General features: G+C 40.4%; 1 protein-coding gene across 2 annotated transcripts in view; it reads left to right on the plus strand.

Moving 5' to 3' along the window:
- The first annotated feature begins 875 nt into the window (after positions 1 to 875).
- Positions 876 to 26116, plus strand: part of CLSPN (claspin) — a 29707-nt gene continuing 4466 nt past the window's right edge. For both annotated transcript variants that reach the window (XM_053660714.1, XM_053660715.1), the window contains exons 1-18: positions 876 to 1008; positions 5018 to 5123; positions 5644 to 6092; positions 6707 to 6865; positions 7733 to 7810; positions 8150 to 8222; positions 8787 to 8895; positions 9073 to 9653; positions 12697 to 12888; positions 14738 to 15003; positions 15920 to 16083; positions 16184 to 16248; positions 16767 to 16966; positions 17296 to 17450; positions 20136 to 20362; positions 21528 to 21639; positions 22962 to 23037; positions 23259 to 23362. In XM_053660714.1, the coding sequence (XP_053516689.1) occupies positions 985 to 1008; positions 5018 to 5123; positions 5644 to 6092; positions 6707 to 6865; positions 7733 to 7810; positions 8150 to 8222; positions 8787 to 8895; positions 9073 to 9653; positions 12697 to 12888; positions 14738 to 15003; positions 15920 to 16083; positions 16184 to 16248; positions 16767 to 16966; positions 17296 to 17450; positions 20136 to 20362; positions 21528 to 21639; positions 22962 to 23037; positions 23259 to 23362 (3140 nt within the window). In that variant the 5' untranslated portion in view covers positions 876 to 984. The remainder of the gene's footprint in view (positions 1009 to 5017; positions 5124 to 5643; positions 6093 to 6706; positions 6866 to 7732; positions 7811 to 8149; positions 8223 to 8786; positions 8896 to 9072; positions 9654 to 12696; positions 12889 to 14737; positions 15004 to 15919; positions 16084 to 16183; positions 16249 to 16766; positions 16967 to 17295; positions 17451 to 20135; positions 20363 to 21527; positions 21640 to 22961; positions 23038 to 23258; positions 23363 to 26116) is intronic.

Here is a 26116-nt window from a genome sequence, read left to right on the forward strand (position 1 = left end):
GAGCTGGTCACCCTAACAGTAGATAGGATGGGGGTGTGTGTGCAGTGGGGGTGGCAAGGCTGTGAACTTTCTTGATGCCCTATGATCTTCTCCTTGTTAAGTACCTTCCAGTAGCTTGATTGGACTGGATGCCAGAGGGCGAGGGAGCTCCGGAATGCAGTGGGGGAGAGGTCATCCTTGCCAAGATAGAACAGGATACGGAAATACGGAGAATGTACCTGGAGGGGCAAAAAGATAGCAACCAGCGCAGTGATAAGGGAGTAGTATTGTCCGGGATTAGTCTGACTCTGTACCTTTTACTCTTTTTCCTGCTTCATCCAAAGAGCCTAGGAGAGGGATGCGTGGGTGTTTTCTGCATCCTTGAATTAACCTTTATCTGAGCAGCTCACAAAACTTGCCTTTTTTTTTGATGTTCACTGGTATGAGTGCCATGTACAAGAAGGAGCGGCTAGGATGTAGCTGCTCCAGGGATGGAGGTCCTGGATATAGTACAGGACAGGAATGTCGTCTGGTACTCAGGGATCTTCTCACAGCATACTTCCTGCCTGGAACAGGATCTTACTCCTCAGTTTGCTTCTTGATGGAAGCTATCACGCTACAGCAGGGTCAAAATCAAAGGCCACCATATAAATGGTAGTCTTTCAAGGCTAAAGGACACGATATCCCGCCGGCCAGAAGACCTCCAGCCTTCCGCAGGTTAAGTTGACAAGAAGAGCCGCGTTGCGCCGACCCAACCCACATAACACTTGAGTGGAGCTGGACGAAGGCGCTTCGTGATTGGTTGGACGGCGTGGGGGCGTGTCCTCATGTAGAAAGCCACCACTGGATTGGTACAATTCCTCAAGGGCTGGACCTCCACTCTGTGTAGGCGCGAAAGCTCCAAAGTCGCTGCGGGGCTCGGGGGACGGCGAATGTAGTTCCGCAGCGGCTGAGGACACTGGCGATCTGTATTGTCCCGATCCGAGCGCTGGAGAGGCCGGAGTCATGACCAGCGAAGTGGCTTCTGAGGTGAGTTCGTGCACAAGGCTCCATCCGCGATTGCGGGGGTCGGGCTCTGGCGGCGTGGGGTGGGGTGGGGCTGGGGTCGAGCCCAGCGGAACTGGTTTCAAAGTCTGGGAGGACTACAGCTCCCGGCTTGCACCGGGGGTCTCAACCTTGCTGCTCTGGGAGGTAGTTGCCCCCTACTCCGGGCCCCGCAATCTCGTGGTCTAGTCCAGGCGCTGGGCTTCCCGCGCGTCGGTGTCCCGAGCCATCCTGCTCTTGGTCTTTGCGGCGCGCGCAGCCCGCCGCCCAACTCCTCCACACCCTGTCCCGCCCGCTCTCACCTTTGGCGCGTTTCCTGCTGTGGGAGTCCCTCCTCTTACGAAGTCCCCAAACCGAGGAAGGCCCAAGCCTCCCTGGTTGCTGGGAGGCAGGGCAGGGCAAGATTCTCTGTAAATGGACGGCAGGGGTCTAAGGGAGTTCACAGTTGGGTCTGGAAGGGGCCTCTGAGGTCATCATGTGGGGCCCCAGGAAGGGGCTGTACCAGTCTCAGGGCCTCCCGGATGGTGGCCTGCTAGGCTAGCTGGCGGAATTGGGCATAGAAGGTACTTCTGCTGGGAACAGCCCTGTGTTCTTTTCTGGAGTGGGATTAGGGTGAGATACTTAACTGTCTTTGGGAGCAAAATTTAGGGAGGCACAAAAAAAATTCAGTAGTCAAGATGATATTTTAAAGCAACATTTAAAAACATAAGAATTGGTGAAAAATATCCCGTGACTTGATATTGAATAAAATACCAAACTTCTAATCCTGGTCCTGATTTCAATAAAACTTTACTTACAAAAGCAGGTGACTGACCTCATGAGCCTCAATTTGCCAGTTTGAGTTTGTTAAATTACATATGTTTTATTACATATTTTATTTATTTATAAAATAAATAAACATGTTTATTACATATTTAATTTATTTTTTTTAAATTTATTTATCTTTGGAAGGGAAGAAGAGAAATATCAATGTATGGTTGCTTCTGGAGCATCCCCTACTGGGCATTGGCCTGCAACCCAGGCATGTGCCCTGACAGGGAATCGAACCGCGATCATTTTTGGTTCGCAGGCCTGTGCTCAATCCACTGAGCTACACCAGCCAGGGCAAAAATATTACATATTTAAAAAAAATTATCTTGATTACTAAATTTTTTTAAGACTTTTTCTTCTCACCCTGTTCCTGGTCCTGTCTTTTAACTGTTGCCGGAACTGCTGCCAACTGCTTAGAATAAAATGATTAGCAACATCTTATATTGAGCTCTGTAGTTACCTACATTCAGTTTAAGGATTCACAAACAGAACAGCCCTACTGCTTTGGATTGTTGGGAGGACCATCAGCACATACATGATTATCCTCAGCGATCATTTAGTACATGTTATCTTGGTTATTATTTTATAATTATACCAAATATTGAAATCAGTTTAATAGTTGGAGAAGTCATCAGCGTGAGGCCTCATGCCTTGTTCCATGACAGATGTTAATATTTTCCCCTTTATTAAGTTGATTCAGAGTCCTAAGAACACCCAGGAGGTTGGAGACCTGTCAGCTAGGACAACTTGCTCGTTAACTGGTCACTTAGATTGTTTTACTTGTGACTTTTTTTTTTTGCTTGGAAATTTTCAAATATACAAATGTAGAAGGGCTGGTATAATGAACCTATATCTAACTTCAAATGATCAAATCATGCCAATCTTATTTCATTTATACCCTCATCCATTTCCCCCTCACTGGATTATCTGGAAGCAAATTCTAGATCTTCCAGCCACAAATATTTTATTATGCATCTCTAAAAGGTAATGGCTTTCCAAAGAAGATAACCACAATTTTATTACAACATCCAAAAATTCAGAATTATTGCTTAATATTAAATATCTAGTCAGACTGCAGAAGTGTTCAGGTTTCCTTGACACATACATACTTTTAGTTTGTTTGCATTAAGATCCAAAGAAAGTCTACATATTTCAATTGTTGATGTGTATGTGTATCTTAACTCTTTTTTTCCTTTTCAGATTTTATTTATTTTTAGAGAGGGAAAGGAAGGAAGAAAGAGAGGAAGAGATACATCAGTTGGTTGCCTCTCCCATGTCCCCAATTGGGGACCTGGCCTGCAACCCAGGGGTGTGCCCTGACTGGTAACTGAACCAGTAACCATTTGGTTTTCAGGCCTGTGTTCAATCCACTGAGCCATACCAGCCAGGGCTACATCTTAACTCTTTATAGGTCCCCCACCCTCTCTTGTTTTCTTCAAATTATTCTTAAAGAAACCACATAGGGTGGGGCAGGTAGAAGAGGGTAAAAGGGGAATAAATAATGACAGAAGGAGGCTTGACTGGGGTGGTAAACACAAAATATTGTGCAACATACAGATGACATTTTATAGAATCATACACTTGAAACCTACGTCATTTTATTAACCAATGTCACCCCAATAAATTCAGTTTAAATAAAGAAGCTGTATAGGTGGTTTTACAGCATGTCCCACACCTGGATTGCATCTCTGTGATGGTATTTAACCTATCATTTGGATATACTGAGAAACAGTTCCCACAGAAAAGGCATAATAAATGCTCGATTTTTTTCACTTATTTATCATTACAGAAGTCCCACCTTATCTGCAGGGGATATGTTCCAAGACCCCCCAGTGGGTGCTTGAAACTGTACATATTACCTAACCCTATATACTCTGTTTTTTTCCTATATATACCTTTGGTAAAGCTTAATTTATAAATTAGGCCAATAAGAGATGAACAACAATAACTAATAATAAAATAGAGCAATTATAATAACATACTGTATTAAAAATTATGTGAGTGTGGTCTCTCTCAAAATATCTTACTTAACCAACCCTGGTGATATTGCAGGGAATGGCTGATTGTCACTTGTTTCAAGGGATCCCTTGCTGAAGTCTCCGTTTAGGCTCAGTGCTCTCTGCCACAACATGGTGCGGTCTGTCAGAACACATTTTCTGTTCAAGTCTTCCATCTGTAAATTTAGTGCCTTTTCCATCTTAAAGCACTTACCATGCCATGGCCATAACGTTTGCAATTTGAAGTATGACAGCAAAACTAAGATGAATATCTTCCTTCTTTATAATTTCACAGAAGATTCATTCTTAGGAGGTTTTCTACTGTAGATTTTAGCAACTTCAGCATAAGATTTCTCTTCTTTCTCCTAATTAAGCCAGGAACTTTCACCTTTTCACTTAAAGGAAGAACTTTGTGGCTTCTCTTTGGTATATCTGAATTGCCAGCATCACTAGTCCTGTGCCATTTACTAAGTAAAATAAGGGTTACTTGAACTGTGATCCCGCGACAGTCAATCTGATAACGGAGGCAGCTACCGACTAACAGGTGGATAATATATTCAGCATGGATACACTGAACAAAGGAATGATTCATGTCCTGAGTGGAACAAAGTGGGATGGTGTGAGATTTCATAATGCTACTCAGAATGGCTTGCAATTTAAAAGTTATGAATTGTTTATTTCTGGCATTTTCCACTTAATATTTTCTGATCATGATTGACCATGGGTAACTAAAATTATGGAAAATGAAACTGGATAAGGGGGAACAACTGTATTGACAATAAAGAGTTGGTTCCATAGAACCCTTCAAAGGTGAACAGTGATTTTTTTTTTTGTCCAGTAATTTTTTTAAAAAGATTTTTATTTTATTTTTAGAGAGAAGAAGGGGGGGGGGAGAAAGAAATGGAGAGCAACATCAGTGTGTGCTTGCCTCTTTAGTGCTCTCTACTAGGGACCTGGCCTGCAACCCAGGCATGTGCCCTGACCTGGAACAGGGCATCACTCAATCTACTGAGCCACACCAACCAGGGCATTTGTCTAGGAATTCTTAATGGCATCCCTTCATTGAACCATTGAATTTATTTTTTTCCTTATTTCAGCCTCATGATCCCATAATGATTTGTGTATAATTATGTACTTAGAGTTTCTATCACCTCCTGGTTAATGCAAAGTATATTCTTATTTTCTAGGTGAACCTAGAAATCAGTGATCCAAAACTTATTTCACAAGAAGTAGATAGTCCTTCAGACAGTGGACAGGGCAGCTGTGAAGCAACTGAACCCTTAAGTGAAAGAGGTTTGTAATAGCACTTTTATTTTTAGGAGTAAAATGTGGGGGCTTGGGTTGTAAGTAGATTGAATTAATTTCATTATTCTCTCAATTTATTAAATTATTAATACCCGATTTTATTGTTTGTTTTATTACAACAGCAAAATAATAAGGCTTGCACCCTTTTGAAAATAATCATTTCTGTAATATTATTGAATGTGTAAAATGTTTAGAAGCTACCACATTGCCTGGTTGAATGTTTTCATTCTATAATAAAAGGCTGTTTTAACACCTGCAAGAAAGATTAAAACAACATAACGAATGTCATTATGTAGAGATACATAATGACATTTCTTAGTGAGACATTTTTCCAGGGGAAATCTTTTTCAAATGTATTTTTAGATTTACTTTGCTACAATCAGTTCTTAGTGGTAGTTACATAATTTTCCAGGTGGTATATCACTTGGGTAATTGGGTATGTGTACTGGGACAAGGAAAAAGGCCAAATGAAAGTAGACTTCTAAAAAAAAAACTGTCTTCCCTTCAGATTCAGATGAAGAGATATTTGTGAATAAGAAATTGAAAAGCAGGAAGGTGCTACAGGACAGTGACTCTGAAAGAGAGGACACAAATGGTTCTCCAGAGAGAACTACCTGTGACAGTGCTGACGATGAAAATAAAGAGAACTTATATGCTGGAAAAAATGGGAAAGTTGGAAGGATTTATAAAACCTTGGCAGACAGTGATGAAAGTGACATTGAGGAGTCTTTGTACCGGGAAAATTTTGAAACCCAGGTGACAGCTTCCTTAGAGCTGAGCCTCCAGTCTGAAAATTCTGTGGGCTTCACAGCTGACAGAAAGATTTACAGAAAACCCACGCATGATGAAGAAGAAAGTGGAGGAAAAGCAAAAGTAAAATCAAAGAGAAGACTCGAGAAAAAGGAGAAAAGGATGGAAAAAATTAGGCAACTAAAAAAGAAGGACACAAAAAATGAGGTACATTTTAAAGAACGATTTGCTGTTTCTAAGGCAGATTAACATGTTGGATAATGTTTTTAGTTCTCGAAGTTTTTCTGCACTCAGAATAGAGCTCTGAGTTGATTGTTTTTACATTACGAGTAATGAGGTATGTCACTTCAAACTTGGTCTCATTCTCCATTTCAGACACATGGAGGACACGTCCAAAAAAATGGGTTTCTGATTTTCTTTGTGAGCACGTGGGGTAATTCTCACACGGGGCTGCTTCTGATCTGATGAAATCTAAATTTCAGAGAAGGATTTTGCATATATTCATTAGTCAGAAGTCTTATTTGCTGACTGGAAAAACTGTCCTCAAGTTTTATAAACTAGTTGCTTAATACATATTTAATTGACTTTTCAAAGATACTTACCATTTTTTAAGTTAGTTTTGGATACTTGCATAAAATCCCAGCAGAGACTTCAAGGGATGACTGTGGGTTAGGAACCAGTGAGTGTGTTCTAGAATGTCATATATTTGTCTGTTGATGAAACAGGGACTTTTTGTGGCCTGATCCAAATTGCTTTATGATGTTGTGCAATACTGGATTTTGAAATAATTGGATTTTGCTCTTTCTTTATGGATTGTCCAGGAAGAAGTGAAACAGCCCTTTAATGATAGTGGCTGTCTTCTTGTGGATGAAGACCTTTTTGAAACTGGGTTGGAGGAGGAAAATAACTCTCCTTTGGAAGATGAAGAGTCGATAGAATCCATAAGGGCATCTGTGAAAAACAAAGTAAAAAAGCACAAGGCAAGTAAAATATTACTGCAGTAAGTTTTAACTTGTTGCTTCTAACCTTTGCTTTATTATCCAATTTACTGTTGCAACCTTTTTTTTTTCAGTTGAAGAAAAACACATATCAATTGATTTAAGTTTTTCAGACATTAACTTTGGAATCATACAGTACAAGTGATAGACATGCTAACTTGTTTGGAAACTGGTACCTTGATTGCTCTCATGGAAATGTTGGGGGGAAAAATAAAATACTTTACATTGTATAAGATAAATAATGGGGCAGAAATGTAAATTTTATAATCATGTGGCCTCTAAGTAATGAACCAATAGGGTTTCAGGAAGGGTAGCAAAGAGGCACATCAAAGCATCTTTGTCCTGAGTGTTTGGGAGCATAATTGTTCTTCTTAAGATTGTTTTTAGCTGCCCAGGAGTTACTGTCTCTCCTTAGGGAAAGATGTAATATGAAAGTGTAAGAAATGAGGGCCCAAATTCCATTTGAGACATGTGTTTTCTAGGCATTATAGCGTGCTGTGTTTAAAGGGTTTTTTTTTTAAGATTTTATTCATTTATCTTTAGAGGGGAAGGGAAGGAGAGAGGGAGAGAAATATCAATGTATGGTTGCCTCTCGTGGGTCCCCCACTGGGAACTGGCCTGCAACCCAGGCATGTGCCCTGACTGGGAATCGAACCTCGATCCCTTAGCTTACAGGCCCTCGCTCAATCCACTGAGCTGTACCAGTCAGGGCTAAAGTTTTCTGTTTGGTCATTATTGACAGTTATTAATGTTGTATGAGGTAATGATTTAATGTTGGAGCACAAAAGCCATCTCTGAGTAAGCAGCATCCTCTTATTTCAGTTTGATTGAACTTGCGATCTCTTTTAGAAAAAGCAACTATCTTTGGAGAGTGGGGTTTCTACATTTGAAGAAGAAAGCGAGTTATCAAAAGGCACCGGGAGGAAGGTGAGGTAGACCCCTCTACTGGATAGTGGCCATGCTGGTCTCTTTCCTTAGGAGATTTTGAATTTCACAGGGATAAATATTTTACCATGTTTATCATATTTTCCTGGTACCCAAGATACTGCTTTGTACGTACGTAGCAGTGACACAAATGTGGATTGAACTGAATTAATTCCATGTGATTTACAAATATGAGTAAATGAGCTTCTTGGGTTTTATATTGTGTTGAGCTTGTTTGTGCTTCAGGTTACCTCTCCATCCTCTTTTCTTGGAGAGAGCAAACTCTCTTTCTGAATATCTATCTGTAGCGTTCATGTAGTCTCACTTTTTGTTTTCTTTAAGGAAAGGAAGGCAGCCAAGTTAAGTAAGGAAGCATTAAAAAAGCTGCACAGTGAGACTCAGCGCCTTATTCGAGGTAATGCAAATCAGTACAGTAAACTTTGCGGCAAGTCACAGTATTTCTTTGTAAACTCCATTTAGATGTTGGGGATTTTTGTTTAACACTCCTAATATGAATTGGATTATAATTTTAAGTTTAGAATTGATCTTGGTGGATGGCTATTGTTCTGAAGCCCTGGGACATTTCTATAAAATGAGAAAATTTTCAGGACTGTAGAGGTGGTAAGGAAGGAGGGGTTTTTTCAAATGTTTTTTTGTGAACCAGCTGTATCAGGATCCCTTTGGGAACTTTACAAATATGTAAATTCATAGGCTCCACAGAAAATCTGATTCAACAGGCTTGAAATGCAGTCCAAGAATCTGTATTTTTAAAAAGCTTCCTAGCCCAGTTTGATTTCACATCTAGGTTAAAAAGCCACCGGTTTTCAGGGGGTTCTTTGGTACTTAGATCCTGTCTTTATTAAAGTCAGGGTTGTTTACTGTTTCTGGTGATGATTTTGGCTGTACTGTTTAGTTAACTGAATATGAAGTGACATTTCAGAATATGCAGTAAATAGATTTGTTTTGTTCCATTTTATAGAGTCTGCACTTAATCTTCCATATCATGTGCCTGAGAATAAAACCATTCACGATTTCTTCAAACGTAAACCCCGGCCCACTTGCCAGGGAAATGCCATGGCACTGCTGAAGTAAGAACCCTCTTTCCTGTGATTATAATTTTCATAAACATTCCACTTTGTAGCAAACAAGAAGTTCTGATTTCTTACACCGTTAAAACTGATTTAACTGATTCATTCTGTGCTAATAGATGAGAATGTTTCACATTTAGGATAATTTTCAACTCCAGCTCCTTTCCCCTTCTCTAGGTCATCCAAGTATCAGTTAAGTCATCACAAAGAAATCATAGCCACTGCAAACACAACTGAGATGAATAGTGACCATCATAGCAAAGATTCTGAGCCGACAACAGGTGCAGGATATGAAATGGAAGCTAATGCATTCCCTTCAGTTTCGAAGGAACCCCAGATGACTACTGGATCAGATGAATCCTGCAGTAAAAATCTGATGGGAAGTGAAGATCTAGAAATTCAGGAGAAACACAAGCAGAATGATGCTAGACCTTCACCTGGGGACAGCTCAGTGGCACAGCAGGAATCCAGTCTCCTTGGGAACAAGGACAATGACGGGTATCAAACTGGAGGGCTTGTGGCACCTGAATATGATGCCCTGGGTGGCGCTGAAGGCGAACAAACACGAGAAGAAGCAGGCGAGAAGGTGGAAGAGCTGAGGCAGCAAACTAAATCAGCAGCAGCTGTGCCACCTGAAAAAATGAGGAAGTTCACTCTGGATAGACTGAAGCAATTGGGAGTAGATGTTTTCGTTAAACCTCGGCTGGGTGCTGATGAAGGTTCCTTTGTGATACTTGAAGAACCTGAAACCAATAGAGGTAATCTTTTGAATTGTGGGGGGCCTTGCCATAATAATTTATTCTGGAAGCTTTCAATTACATGCCACTTTGGATGACAGGGAACACAAGAGGAACCGATAACCACATATGATCTTATTCTGTGGATATGTAGGCACATCTTGTTTATGTGTGGCCTTATTGCCCTTCACATATGTTGCATTTTTTTTACAAATTGAAGGCTCCTTCCACCAGCAAAAAGATGATGACTCATTTTGTTGCAATACTTGCTATATTGTAGTGGTCTGGAACCAAACCTGCTTTGTCTCTGAGGTATGCTTGTACCAGATATAGGTAGGATCCCATTTCGATAAATTTGGTAGTGTGTCAGAATAGTCTAAACCTTGTTTAAGGTAGAAGCCTATTGATAGGCTAATATGCAAAAGAGGTACACCGCTATTGTATTATGGTATGACATTCATAAAAGCATGAATATTCAGTTTTTCAGTTAAAGAGAAGTATTTTGGTTCAGGAAATGCCTGCAAAACTGATTTTTTTTTTTTTTACTCATTCAACGAATATTAAACATGCAAGATGCTATAGGGCTTACAAAGGGAAATCTGACACTTACTCTGCACTTAAGCTACTTACCCTATAGCTGGGCAGACATGTATTCGAGAGAGAAAGTGGCATGTGGCATCTTTTACAGTGAACCAGTGTCACTGATAATTGGAAAAAACTAAATAATGTGAAGAAAAGGGAAAAGTATTCTTTACTGAAAGAAACATTTAGAGTCCTGGCTGCTGTGGCTCAGTAGATTGAGTGCCGGCCTATGAATCAAAGGGTTGCTGGTTCATTTCCCAGTCAGGGCACAGGCCTGGGTTATGGGCCAGGTCCCCAGTAGAAGGCACCCAGGACGCAACCATGCATTGATGTTTTTCTCCCCCTCTTTCTCCCTCCCTATCCCTCCCTCTAAAGATTAAATAAAATCTTTTTTTTAAGAGACATTTAGAATAAAGGGCTATTAGTGTTTAGAGGAAGGATAAGTTTCTGCCAATAGGTGGTGAAAGGAAGGCCGGAGGAATAGGTGGATGTGATTGCTTCTTCACCGCCTTCCCCTCTATATTTTGAGTAGGGTCTTCCGGCTTGTTCCCTACGCTATCCCTGGGGCTTCCACAGTGGATGATACATTGTAGGCATTCATATTTATTGAATGAATGAATGATTCTTCCACATAGAACTCCAGTATTACCACATCAGGTAAACTTTCCTGACTCAGCTAGAATTGGGTGTTGCCTCTACATTAAAGCACATGTGGCATAAAATTAAGAGCTTAAGCTTTATAGCAAGACCAGAGTTTGAATCCAGACCATGCTACTTACTGTTTAACCTTGAGTATGCTGTTGGCTTATTTAAGCCATCTTTAAAAAAAAGAAAAGAAAATGAAAAAAATACCACTATCTAGTTTGCAAGGCTCTTGTAAGGATTCCATGAAATCATGCAATTAGATAGCATAACAAAGCATTTTGTTAGTGAAATTAATCTATCAAGACTTACTAAACAGTTTACGGTTGGCAAGTGCTGTCAGCCACAGTGTTTGGTGTGTAAAATATGCTCAGTGAGTCATTGTTGGTTGAATGGATGGACTTTGTGGACGTGGAGAGGACGTTTTTGGAAGGCACAGAAAAAATGGGAAGTATTGGGAGGTTGTATAAGTCCCTTTGAACAGAGCAGGAGGTGGGAGGGAAGCCGTGTGGAACAGAACTAGCAGTGCTTCATTAGCAGAGAAGTGTAAGGATGAGCTGTTGCCTAGGATACGGATGGAAAGTTTTGTTATGTCGGACTAGAAGTTATCTAAACAGTTCCAGACTAAGAGATGGAGAAGAAACACTTTTTGAGTGCTTACTATACTAGATACTGTTAAATTTTGTTTTATGAGACCAGAAGTTAAACTAAACAGTCCTGGACTGAGAGACAGGAAAGGAAAGAAACCTGTTTTTGAGTTCCTAGTATGTAGATTCTTTATTAATTGTCTTGTATGCAAGTTGGGTGTGTGGTCCAGGAGCGAGTGGGATTTCCTGTAAGTGGGACTTCTCCTCTGTTTGTACTAAGTGTAACAGTTTCACAAAAAAACTTTTCCAACTCTGGTGCTGAGTTACCAGTACATCACTGACTGGGTTGTTGTCATCTTCTTTTTTCTATTTTTTAATTGACCTTGCCCGTATATAGTAAGATTTCTAATCAATAGTGAAATGTTCAAAATAGGACATTTTTTAAAGGGCGACTGAAATAAATGAAATATGAAGCCCCTTGAATAATTGGGAGTTATGGTATTTTTTCTATCATTTGATACTTATTTTTCTTAAGATTTTATTTATTTATTTTTAGAGATAGAGGAAGGGAGGGTGAAAGGGAGGGAGAGAAACATTGGTGCAAGAGATGTCAATTGTTTGCTTCTCACACACCCCCAACCCAGGCATGTGCTTTGACCAGGAATCGAACCGGTGAACTTTCTGTTCGCAGGTAGGCGCACTCAGTCCACTGAGCCATACCAGCCAGGGCTGATACTTATTTTTTTTAATCCTCATCTAAGGATATGTTTGTCGAATTTTTTTTCCTTTAGCAACAGGAAGGGAAAGAGAAACATTTATCATTTGCCTCCTGTCCATGCCCTGAATGGGGATTAAACCCAAAACCTACATATGTGCCCTGACTGGGAATCAAACCTACAACCTTTTGGTGTATGGGAAGATGCTCCAACCCACTGAGCCCCCCAGCCAGGGCCATTTGATACTTTTTATAAAAGAATTGCACATATTTAGAAACTGGTTGTAAATGGCTACCCTAAAATGATTTTTAAAGTATACCAAGGAAGAACAGTTGCAGCCGTCCATTAGTTTGCATTAAAGTATATGAATTCACACAGGTCTTCCCAGCAAAAGAGTGTTTGGTGATTCCTTGTGGGTTTTTTTCCCCCTACAACTTCGTTGAGCTTAAAAAACTTAGCTTATAATTCCTAACTGAAATCTTAAAGGAAAGGGTTTGAGCATGGCAGACTGACATACTGGTTGCCACTTGGGTTTAGAACTGGAAGCCCTGAAGCAGCGTTTCTGGAAGCATGCTAATCCAGCAGCCAAACCCAGGACTGGTCAGAAGGTAAATGTGAACATCATCGTGAAAGATGTGGGCACTGATGGAAAGGAAGAGCTAAAGGCAGACGTGGTGCCCGTGACTTTGGCAGCTGAGAAGCTGGATGGCGTGAGCCACACAAAACCAGGTATTTAAGTTAACTTCGTTATTATTATTATTATTTTGGCTTTGCACTTTGTACTCTGGCAGGTCTTTATGGCAACTGACAACCCTATAGTGAAAGAATCTTTCTTCTTGGAGACTTTGGAGAGGGAACAATGATACCTCTAGCATGATTCACATGTAGCGTTGCCTAGAGGTGTGGGATGGGTGAGATGACTTCTGTCCTTAAAATAGCCCTTGTCTTATTTTTAAAAGCTAAATATGTAGTGTAGAAAATGTATTAGAATATAAACAGAAAATTCTTGCAGTCCTCTCTAAGAGATTACTTCTAGAACCATATTGTGTATCTATCCTTTTAAACTCTTTTTACACGTATATAAGTATGTATATATGTGTATCTTTTTTAAAGCACAGTAATGTGATTATTCCATTATGCTTTGAAGTCTGCTTTTTTGTTTTTACAGTGTATTAGGGACAGGTCTGTGGTTTCCACTCCCACTTCGAAAATATGGGTAATATGTCACATAGAAAAAATGTAAAACCTTGAAGAAAGGGTATAAAATGAAAAATTAAAGCCCTGGCTGGTGTAGCTCAGTGGATTGCGTGCGGGCCTGCTAACCAGACAATCGCGGTTCAATTCCCAGTCAGGGCGCATGCCTGGGTTGCAGACCAGTTCCCAGCAGGGGACGCACGAAAGGCAACCATACATTGATGTTTCTCTCCCTCTCTCCTTCCCTTCCCCTCTAAAGATAAATAAATAAAATATTAAAAAATAATAATAATAATAAAATGAAAAATTAGTCATCCCAAGAGCAACTGTTAATAGTCTTTTGTTTATCCTAAGAAAATTCATATGCACATACCATTGTGTGTTTGTGTGAGACAGAGATTAGTATGAGTTCTCCGCCAGGTATTGCTCTAGGTGCTTTAAGTAAATAGCATTAATATCCTCATCTTATATACATGGAAATGATACATAAAGCATTTACATAACATTCTCAAATGCTGGAACCATTAGCCTAATCCAGACCACCTAACTCCAAAGCTCAGATACACATTTATGTTGCTTTTGAATGTTTTTTAACAGCTGCATAATATTTCATTGTATGAGCATAACATGATTATTTACAACATAGATAAAAAGGTTTTATTTATTTTTAGAGAGAGGGGAAGGGAAAGAGAAAGAGAGGGAAAGAATTATTAGTGTGTGGTTGCCTTTCACACCTCCCCAACTGGAGACCTGGCCCAAAACCCAGGCATGTGCCCTGACTGGGAATTGAACCGGCGACCCTTTGGTTTGCAGGCCAGCAATCCACTGAGCCACACCAGCCAGGGTTGTTCTCTCTTTCTCTTCTTTTTAAATAGGTAAATGTATCAATTTTTTCTTTCATGGCTTCTGAGCCAGAGATTTTTAACTGATGTGTGTTTTTTTTTTTTTTAAGAGAAAGAGGAAGGGAGAAGATTTATTATTCCCCTTATTTATGCATTCATTGGTTGATTCTTGTATGTGCCTTGACCAGGGATCAAACTGGCAACCCCAATGTATCAGCACAATGCTCTAACCAACTGAGCTACCTGGCCAGGGCCTCCCTGGAGACTTTTGAAGTACCACTTCTCCCCCCTTTCTTCTGCCCTTTAATAATTTTAATCTCTGCATAGTATATTATCTCAGGGTGTAGAACATAATTCTGGAAGCTCTCTTTTAAGTTTGAAATCATAAACCCCATTTGTTCAAGTAACAAAAGCATAGAGTACTAAGGTCTCTGCTTTTTCTTTTGGAATGTGACTAGAATACTTCTGGAGTTGCGCACTTCTGTTATTGTAGTGTGTAGTCAGCCATTCTGCCTAAAACATGTCTTCCTATTTCTGTTCAGGTGAAAAGCTTCAGGTGCTGAAAGCTAAACTGCAAGAAGCAATGAAACTCCGAAGGTTTGAGGAACGCCAAAAGCGCCAGGCATTGTTTAATTTAGATAATGAAGATGGGTTTGAAGAAGAGGAGGAAGAGGAAGAAATGACTGATGAGTCTGAGGAAGATGGAGAAGGAGAGGAGAAGGAAAAATTAGAGGAAGAAGAGGAGAAAGAAGAAGAGGAGGAGGAAGAAGAAGAGAAAGAAGAAGAGGAGGAAGAAGGCAATCAAGAGGTTTCTGGCAACAATTATGCCATTTTGTTACTTGGTCCTGGTGAATAAGGAACAGACAAGGGTCAGATTTGAACAGGAGTATAATAAGCGTGTTCAGTTGTCTAAGAGATTTTAGGGGCAGCAATGAAAGCAGCTGGCTTACACGTACCTCCATTGTAGTGCATTCAGTTCAGTCAGCAGTTCACAGAGCCATGGCTTGTGTTGGTTTACATAATGTAACGGTGTTATAATGTGAAATGGCCTCGCATGAACAGGGACTTTTATCCTTGTTGTTTATTTAGGTTTCTCTGTTCAGAATAAAAATTGGCTTTAACCCTGGCCAGGTCGAGGCCTGGAATCACTTCTCAGGCAGGCCGAGACCTTCCTGAGTTAATTACATTCTGCGTAGAGCGGGGTATTTATGTAGAGGCCTCTTGCCTTTGTTCCGTGGTATTGTTTTCCATGGGGAACATAGATGATGATAGGATTTTTCATATTAGAGAAAAGAAAAGCTTCCTTGTCGGGTGACTTCACTGGAGTCGCTTGAAAGAGTTGGTTAATATTTGACCTGGGGAAGGAAAGGAAACATGGGGTGCACTGGGTAGCGTGTCCCAGTGTGCAGTGGGTCTGAGGTCGGTGGCTGTTCCGCAGTCTCAGGCTAACCACTTAACCCCTCATTGCCACAGTAAAATGATAATTCCGGTTTTCCTTCATAGTCTTATACCAATTTGGGGAGAGTAAGAGGTAAGAAGAGTATAAAAGAGCTCAAAATGTCAGGGGAAATTATGCTATTGATTACAGTGGGACTGGATTTCCTTCCGGTTTGCCTTTTCAGATATAAACTGTGACTTAGCAGCCATGTTGCAGGCTAACTGTGTTTAATCGAAATTGTTTTGACATGTGTTATTTTTATTTGGGGACGGCATGATTGATACAGATTGCAGAATTCCTTCTTGGTAATGAAGGAATAGGAACTAAAGGTGGGAAAGAGATGGATAAAGAGAATAATGATGACAGTAGTGAAACTGGCAAGTCCATCCTCAAGCCTCTCTCATCAGATTCTACGGTTCTCCTGTTTAAAGACAGCTCTTCCAGGGTGGGGTAAGTCATTCTCTCTAAGGAAAGGTAAGATTCCCTTGGATTTGCCCCTCCGGTTAGAAGCAGAAAGAGATACTCAAACAATTTACCTTCTTATTTTTAGTTACTTTCCCAGTGAAGAAAAATCAGAAACAAATGAAAACTCAGACAGAAGGCCTAGCAAACTGGGTAAGTAGTGACTCTTAGGTAGAACTTGACTTTTCTTCGAACTTTCAGCTTTGATACTTAAGGGCTCCGATTCCTTAAGGTTCTATGTTTTGAACCCTAGTGGACTTTCCCAGTTCTGCATGTGGCAATGAAAGCAGTTTATGAATTAGAATATTTTTCTTGGTCCAGTTTTTTAAAACTTATATGCAGTTTCTCGATAGTTGATCTTGGGCATCTAATAGGTCTGTAGTGAGTTTGTGTTGATTGCGTGAACCATGACACATTTCATGTAGATCAAAGGGAGATGTGTGAGTGATAAGATAATGGAGAGAGTGAGCATAGGCATTAGTAGTGAGAAGCCTTGGTTGTGTAATGCTATCTCAGTACTGTAATTTACCTTTAAGTTAATGTTCCGGAACATATAATTTGAGAGATTTGCCTATGAATGTTCCCTGACAGTTTCATTCTCAACTCTTTTTTCTAAACAAATCCACTTTAGTCTAGAATCACACACTTAAAAGTTATTCCTGTTGCTTTAGATGAAGATGATTCATGCTCATTGCTAACAAAGGAGAGCAGCCACAATAGCAGCTTCGAGTTGATTGGCTCCACAATTCCATCCTATCAGCCATGCAACAGACAGACAGGCCCTGGGACTGGTTTTTTCCCTACAGCAGCAGGATTCAGATCTCCTTCTCCTGGGCTATTTCGAGCCAGTTTGGTTAGCTCTGCTTCTAAGGTAAGATGGCAATGATTTCTGATCTCCTCCCCTTTTTGCTTCCCACAGTGCTAAAAAAAAAGTGTGTCCCAGCCAACCAACTCCCACCACATTATGCATGTTCAGTTTAAAAATCCATCCCCTTTGTGTATTAAAAACAAACTTCATCCGGTATTCTTACTTTCTTGGAGATCCTTCTCTTTAGGCTTCTCTTGGCTACGCATTGTCCTCCTCAACTGCAGTTGCCTGAGAGTAATTAAATATTGCAAATAGCAACTTCTGTTGTTGTCATGACGGTGCATGACATTTTTAAACTGTTATGTTTTTGTTTGGTTTTGCTTTGGTGCCAGAGTTCAGGAAAGCTGTCTGAGCCTTCACTTCCCATAGAGGACTCCCAGGATCTATATCACGCCTCCCCAGAGCCTAAGACACTTTTCCTAGGAGCGGGAGACTTCCAGTTCTGTTTAGAAGATGACACTCAGAGCCAACTGTTGGATGCAGATGGGTAGGTGGTTTTATGTTTGTGGGTGGGCTGGTGCTGGGTACTGCTTAATTTTATTTAAAAATAAAGTGAGCTTCTGTCACTCCATCTGTGCTTTCTCTTCTGAGAAAGAAAAGGTGTACAGACCATTAGTATTACATTCTACAAGTTTCAACTGAGTCTCTTTGGAAAATAAAATGTAAATAGCCCTTGCTGACACCCTTCAATCTTTACATCATTTGAAATGCATACCAGGGGGGACCCCCCAAAAATGGAATTTATTTATAAAAAATTGTGTATTTATGTTTTAAAATAAATGCACAATTGTGTATTTCTCACATACTTAAACTTCAGTTTACTTTTACTTTCAGTACTTCGAATGAACTTCAAAGTAATCTTCATTTGGTGTAATACACCTATGGAGATGTTTTTTCCACTGTTCAAAATCTTTTTTGAACTCATCAGTTTTGGAACCTTTTAGTGCTTCTGCTGTTTTTCGTTTCACCTCTTCCTCATCAGCAAAATGTTTCCCTTTGAGGACTTTTTTTATCTGGGGAAACAAAGAGTCACTCGGAGTGAGATCGGGTGAATAGGAAGTGCGAGGCATGGGGGTCACGCTGGTTTTGGTCAAAACCTGCTGAGCACTCAGAGCAGTGTGGCAGCTGTGCTTGTAAATCACCCACGATGAAGTGGCCAAATGCCCGAAGGAGTCTCCAAAAACAGCTCTCTGAAGCTCAACACAGCTTCTCGCAACAGTGCCAGCTCCTACCCTGTTATAGATGGGTTTCTGGAACACTCACCTAGCAGGAGAGGTCTGTACTACAAGGGGCCTGCCCTCCAGAAGATAATTTTATTTTGGGGGGGAGAGTCTGTCCTCATAACTCTTGTAAAAGCATCAGATTTCCATGTATCCATCCTGCTATGTTATGATTGTTGGGGGGGATTGAGAATTGACAGACCTTCCCTGGCTGGGTAGCTCGGTTGGTTAGAGCAACATTCTAATATGCCAAGATTGCAGGTTCGATCTCCTATTAGGGCACATATAAGAATCAACCAATGGCCCTGGCTGGTGTAGTTCAGTGGATTGAGTGCTGACCTGTGAACCAAAGGGTCGTTGGTTTGATTCCCATTCAGAGCACATGCCTAGGTTGTGGGCTAGGTCCCCAGTAGGGGGCATGTGAAAGACAACCACACATTGATGTTTCTCTCTCTCTCTTTCTCCTTTCCTTCTCCTCTCTCTAAAAATAAATAAAATCTTTTTTTAAAAAAGAGAATCAACCAACGAATGAATATATAAGTAAGTGAAACAACAAATTGGTGTCCCTCTCTCTGCCTCAAATCCATAAATAAATTTTAAAAAAGAGAGAGAATTGACATACCTGTGGCACATTACATGGGACACAACACCAAGTCCTACTCTTACAACATCTGAAGCCAAAATTATCCTTTATCCTTTATCTATTTTTTGGTTTCAGAGAGTAAAGATTTTATTCATTCTCCAGGAAAGGAGAGGGGCCTAGTGTGGACCAGTATTGAAGGGTGGAGCTTTGAGCTTTTATTGAATAATAATTGGACTATGAAAGGGTTGGGGGTGCTGTTGTGAAGCCCCTGGGCTGTTGGGGGCGTTGCAACATGAGTTTGCAATTTGTTCCAATAGTACCTTCTGTCTCGGGCTGTGGGGAGCAGTTAGTCATGTTCTGTTCTTGCTTTCCAGTGATTTCCAGTCACATTGTTCCAGGGAAAAAAATAAGTTGTTGTTTTTTTTAAAGATTTTATTTTTTTACATTTTAGAGAGAGTTGGGAAAGGAGGGGAGCACTGATGTGTGAGAGAAATGGCAGCGAAGGCCACATGCCCCCAAGTGGGGACCTGGCCTGCAACCCAGACATGTGCTCTGACTAGGAATTGAACCAGTGTCCTTTTGGTTCACAGGCCAGCACTCAATCCACTGAGCCACACCATCCAGGGAGAGCAAAATAAGTTTTCTTATCAACCACTGCTCATGCAGGGTGGTGAGGAAGAGGCCGTCTGCGGAGTCCAGAGAGACGGAGGATTAGAATCCTCTCTCCAAACCCCACAGAGACAGGGTTACGGGGTCAACCTGGGTCGAGTTTCCACTGCCCACTGCTCCCCTAGTCACAAGTGTCAGGAGGTGGAGGAGAGGCAGAAATAGAGAATGTCCCCATACAGGCCACCGAAATGTTGGGGTGGTCAGTGACACAGGCTGTGAAAGAATTCACAAAGAGAAGAAAGTGCAGAGTAAAGATTTTATTCACTCTCCAGAAAAGGAAAGGGTCGTGGTGAGGAGAGACATACCAGCCTACCTGTTTTTAAAACTGAATTTCTTGGGGTGATATTGGTTACTAAAATGATACGGGTTTCAGATACTCAGTTCTATAATACATCATTTGTATATCGTATTGTGTGTTCACCACCCCAAGTCAAATCTCCTTCCATCACTATTTATCCTCTCTTTATTCTCCTCTAGCTCCCCCCATCCTCCTGTCCCATTTACCTTTTGAATAGCATTTATTCTTTTGGAAAACTTTCTCCTTCCTCTTTAGATTATCACAAGGCTAAAGGTTGAATCTTTTGTCTCTTGGTTTGGGATTCAGCTTCTGACTTTGTTATTGGAATGAGTTGAGTTCCCCACCCCCCACTACTTTGTTTTTTCACTAGAGCATTTCTTATACTCTTCATTGTGCTCGTAGGTTCTTAAACATTAGGAACCACAGGAATCAATACCAAGCTCTGAAGCCTCGATTGCCATTGGCCAGTATGGATGAGAATGCCATGGATGCTAACATGGATGAACTGTTGGATTTGTGTACTGGAAAATTCACATCTCAGGCTGAAAAAGCTCTGCCCAGAAAAAGCGACCATAAAGACAACATGGAGGAACTTCTGAATCTTTGTTCAGGAAAATTCACCTCTCAGGGTAAATATCCAACAAAGTGCATTAGGCTTACCACAGCCAAATATCCTGTGTCCTTGAAAAGAAGCCCTTTACTCTTGGGTAAAAATTTACAGAGGACAGGGTGTGATGGATTCTTGCATGTAGATTGAATTCACTGCTTAGCTCCCTGACATTTAGAGCCCTCACTTTCTTCGGGTGGTAAAGTGTAGATTCAAGATTGCTCTTAATATTTGTGCAAAGCTTAGAAAAACGTTTGGTGTGTAGTAAATTTCATACAAATCCTAATTCACTATTCCTACCTGTACATCCCTCTCTCTCCTGACACCCTGCTAGAATGTAAGCTCTGTGGAAGTTGGGGTCTTTGTTTTGTTCACTACTATATCCCTGGTGCATGGCACATAGTAATCACTCAGTAAGGATTTGTCGAGTGAATGAATGAATGAATGAATGAATGAATAGCTAATGAGCTCTTTTTGGCAAGCATACCTTAGAACTGTATTGAGCTGGTATATCTTTATTTTATTATTTTTTAAAGTATTTTTTAAATTTTCTTTTTTTTAATATATTTTATTGATTATGCTATTACAGTTGTCCCATTTCCCCCCTTCATTCCCCTCCACCCTACACACCCACATTCACCCCGCTTTAGTTCATGTCCATATGTCTTAAGTTCTTTAGCTTTTACATTTCCCATACTATTCTTGCCCTCCCCTTGTCTCTTTCTGCCTGCCATCTATGCTACTTATTCTCTGTACCTTACCCCCCTCTCCTCCTCCCACTCCCCTGTTGCTAACCCTCCGTGTGATCTCCATTTCTGTGGTTCTGTTCCTGTTCTAGTTGTTTGCTTAGTTTGCTTTTGTTTTAGGTGTGTTGTTAGTAATTGTGAGTTTGCTGTTAAAATTTCTTTTTAGAGAGAGAGGAAGGGAGGGAGAAAGAGGGAGAGAAATATCTATGTGCAAGACAAACATCAATCAGTTGCCCTTGAATACACCCCAACCAGAGACCTGGGCCACAACCCAGGCATGTGCCCTCGCTGGAATCGAACTGCGACCCTTCAGTCTGTGGAGCGACTCCCAGCCCACTGAGCCACAGCAGTCAGGGCAAGCTGGCATGTTGTTAGATGGCTGGGAAAAAAGAAAAAGCTGTTATTCCTTGGTGACAAGTCTTTCTCTTTGTTGCGATGTAGATGACTCCACTCTGACTCCACTGGATTTAAATAAGCAGGAGAAGGAGAGCAGCGTGGGCGATCCACTGGAAGAAGCACTTGCTCTTTGTTCAGGCTCTTTCCCAACAGACAGGTAAGTCTTGGTGATTGACAGAAACTTGAGAAGGCCAGGTCCTCTGATAAAATTCTGGAGTCAGGTTCTTTGGACTTAGTAATAACCGGCTATCTTAGGGCTTCTATCCTATCTGAGAGCATTGCAGTGTGTCTGGATCTAATACTTGCATGCAAGCAAACTATAATCCTTTCATTTGGTTGGTGGAAAATAGGATTTTAAAAAAGGCAAAAATTAGCACATGAAAGTGCTTAACATCACTAATAATTAGGGAAATGCAAATCAAAATCACAATAAAATAGAACCTCACACCCATCAGAGTGGCTATTATCAAAAAAACAAAATAGGGGTCCTGGCTGGTGTAGCTCAGTGGGTTGAATGCAGGCCTGTGAACCAAAGGTTGCTGGTTCAGTTCCCAGTCAGGGCATAAGCCTGGGTTGTGGGCCAGGTCCCCAGGAGGAGGCACATGAAAGGCAACCACACATTGATGTTTCTCTCCTCTTCTTCCTTTCCCCTCTCTCTAAAAAAATTAATTAAATCTTAAAAAAAATAGGAAGTGTTGGTGAGGATATAGAGAAATTGGAATCTTTGTGCTTTGTTTGTAGGCAGGTAAAAATAAGCTGCTGTGGGAAACAAAATAGCAGTTCCTCAAAAAAAGAGTTCAAAACGGAATGTGATTCGGCAGTTCCTCCACTTTTGGGTTTATATCCAAAGAAAACAGGGACTTGCATACATATTTGTATGCACGTGTTCATAGCAGCATGATTTTTAATAGTCAAAAGGTAGAAGCAACCCAATTAGATATAAAATGTGTTGTCTGTATGTATATTCAAGTACATCATGGGATATTATTCAGCCTTAAAAAGGAAGGTAATTGTGATAAATGCTACAACATGGATGAACTGTGAGGATGTTATGCCAAGTGAAATAAGCCAATCATAAAAATACAAATACTGCAAGATTCCAGTTATATGAGGTACTTAGAATAGTAAAATTCATAGAGAAAGTACAGTAGAATGATGGTTGCTAAGGGCTGCAGGGAGGGAAGAACAAGGGGTTGTTTAAAGGGTATATACAGTTTTGCAAGTTGAAAACAGTTCTGCAGGTCGGCTGCACAACAGTGTGAATGTAGTTAAGCCTGTACTCTTAACAATGCTTAGTATTAAAAACGCTTAATGGTAAATTTTATGTTCTGTGTATTGTGTCACAGTTTTTTAAAAAATTTAAAGGCAGGAGATCTTGTTTTCTGTTTCTTAAAGAGATGTTAGTACTACTAAGATGTTTTCAATTCTTGTAGTTGGCTTGCAACTACTTATCTGTTAATTGGTAGATTTGCATTTTAGGGAAGAAGAAGGTGACGAGGAGGAATTTGGAGACTTTCGGCTTGTCCCAAATGATAATGAGTTTGATAGTGATGAGGTGAGTGTGAAGGGAGCCAAGTAACCGGAACTGAGCTTTGCAAATTGCTACTGTATGTTTTGTTTTCCCAGACTGAGTTCTTAAAAATTCTAAGTTTGGCATCTTATCAGAAGCAACTTCCTTGAATGAAATGTTTGGGCAGAAGTTTATAAATCCTGTTTTAATGGAGGACACAGTTTTGTTCTGTTTAACTTTGGGTGTGATCCTGTGTGATTTTGCAGGATGAACACAATGACTCCCATGATGAAAATGGGGCTCTGGAGGACCACGAAGACGACGATGAGGAAGAGCTCCTGAGGCAGTCTGAGAAGTTGAAAAGGCAAATGTAGGTGTTACGTCCATTCCTTGGGTTGCCAGAAAGTTCGAACAGTTGCATTGTAACTTGCCACCTTTTTACCTAAACTTGCTGGTTTTGTTTTTGCTTTTTGTGGTTAGCACGGATTTAATAAAATCCATTCACATGTTATCTCTTGAGTGTTCAAAGATGGTAAGTCCTCCTTGTGTGATATCTATACTGAACATCTCTAGATCTTTCTGCTATTTCTCACATGCTGGATATTCTCTTTACCTTCAAGTGCGGTCTGACTACAGCTGTCTGTTGCGGTCTGACTACAGCTGTCTGTTGCGATACAACCATATTTCTTGTTCTGCATATGTAACATACTACTTAGAATGTAGCCAAAGGTCGTAAGAGCTGAGTCACTGTAGATCCTGAGACTCTATTAGTTAACTACAATTCCCTGGACCTTTGTTCCTATGAATTACTGTCATTCCAGGTTTTTCCATCCTAGTTTTGGGCAAAAGACCCCCACTTATTTTTAATTATATATTTTTAAATCTTCACCTGAGGATGTGTTTATTATTTTAGAGGGAGAAAGAAGGGTGAGAGAAACATTGATTGGCTGCCTCCCATATGCACCCTGACTGGGGATCGAACCCTCAACTGTTTGGTATACCAGACAGTGCTCCAACCAACTGAGCCACTCAGCCAGGGCCCCATTTATTTTTCAATGTTCTGTTGTGCTGACCATGAAAGAAAACCATTTATTTTAGAATATTTAAAAGAATATAGAAAGATTCAATTAAAAGTCATCCATGTTCATCATCCAGAATCTTCATTAAAGTGTTGATGGTGGTTATTACCTCATCATCTTTTTTATGAATATATATTTTATATACTTGGGATCTGTACAATTTTCTATGTGTACAATTTTGTTTTCTTTCCCACTTAGCATATCCATAATCAATTTCCCATGATATTACAAGTTTTATAAAGAACATTTTAATAGGTATTCAATATTATATTGTATGTGGATGATTTGGAATTCACATATAGGATGTCATATTGATCCCTATTAGATTTATATTATTGTTTTTAGCCCATCATTCATTCTATTAAGATCCGGTTCGGGTTCTAACTTATCACTTGTTGAATTAACTTATCTCTTAAATTTTTTTATTTTGTTATTTATTTTTAGAAAGAGGGGGTGAGAGGGAGAAAGAGAGGGAGAGAAACATCTTTGATTAGTTGCCTCTCACATGCTTCTAACCGGGGACCAGCCTGCATCCCAGGCACATGCCCTGACTAGGAATCAACCTGTGACCTTCCAGTCTGTGGATGATGCCCAACCCCCTGAGCCATGCCAGTCAGGGCTGTCTCATTCAGCTTTAGGACATCTATAGATTTTTTCTAAGGCAGTGGTTCTTCAACCTTATTTAACTGCAGAGTCCATATGAAATCTTATAAGGAATGACAGCTAAAGGTTGAACTCCTCAGAGAGGGTGGATGGGAAGATTGGGAAACTTAGTAGCTGGTACCCCCTGAAGGAATTCCTCATAAACCCTAGTATTTTGAGAAACTCAGCCTTAAAAAAAAAAAAACAAGTCTTTGATAAAAATCAGCCTTTGGAAAGCCATCAAACTTCTGCCACTCATGGCCATAGATAGTAAGACTTTGAACGCAGAGTGACAGCCAATTTGCTCTCAGTGGGAACTGAAGTCTGAAAAACTAACTAGCAGTGGTTACTTGCTGCCAGTAGCCCTGAGATTCAAGACTCAGTTGTGCCTATAACTTGGGGGTCAAGATTTGGTGGACTGTAAAGGATCCAAGTCTATTTCCTTTCTATACCACTCTATCTCCTAAAACTGGTGAACCTAAACACAAAATAAGATAGATTAAACCTTCTAGCAAGTATGTTTCAAATGTATAGAGAAGATTGAGAGTTCTGGCTTTAAAGTCATCAACCTAATTGAATTCAGGCTCTGCTGCCTTCTAGCTGTGTGACCCTGGGTAAGTTGTTTGGTTTCTGAGTTTCTTTCTGTTCCTTCAACTATAAATTGACTAAAATAATAGTGCTCCCTCCTAAGATGATGCAATGATGTCTATAAAGTACAGTTACTGGCACACACTATTAAGAAATGATAGACTTAAGCCCTGGCTGGTGTAGCTCGGTGGATTGAGCACAGGTCTGTGAGGCAAAGGGTTGCAGGTTTGATTCCCAGTCGGGGCACATACCTGGGTTGCAGGCCAGGTCCCCAGTAGGGGACACCTGAGAGGCAACCATACATTGATGTTTCTCTCCCATTCTTTCTCCTTCCCTTCCCCTCTCTCTAATAAATACATAAATAAATAAATAGAAATGATAGACTTAAGTATTGTCAAAATATATTACTATAAAAGTTAAACTTATTATTAGAGTTGGTTCAATGTTCTGTTTTTCTCATTGCTTTCATATTCTTTTTTTTTTAATTTTTAAAAAATATTTTATTTATTTATTTTTAGAGAGTGGGAGGGAGGCAAAAGAGAGGGAGAGAAACATCAGTGTGTGGTTGACTCTTGAGTGCCCCTATAGGGGACCTGGCCTGCAGCCCAGGCATGTACCCTGACTGAGAATTGAACCAGTGACCCTTTGATTCACGGGTCAGCACTCAAATCCACTGAGCACACCAGCCAGGGCCCATCTTCTTTTTTAATTTTTATTTTTTATTGATTTTAATTAGAGAAAGGGAAGAGAGAGAAAAACATTGATTTGTTGTTCCACTTATTTATGCATTCATCAGTGGCTTCTTTTATGTGCCC

Source organism: Artibeus jamaicensis, unplaced genomic scaffold (genome assembly GCF_021234435.1).
Source record: "Artibeus jamaicensis isolate MK-2021 breed Jamaican fruit bat unplaced genomic scaffold, CSHL_Jam_final scaffold_847, whole genome shotgun sequence".
Lineage (NCBI taxonomy): Eukaryota > Metazoa > Chordata > Mammalia > Chiroptera > Phyllostomidae > Artibeus > Artibeus jamaicensis.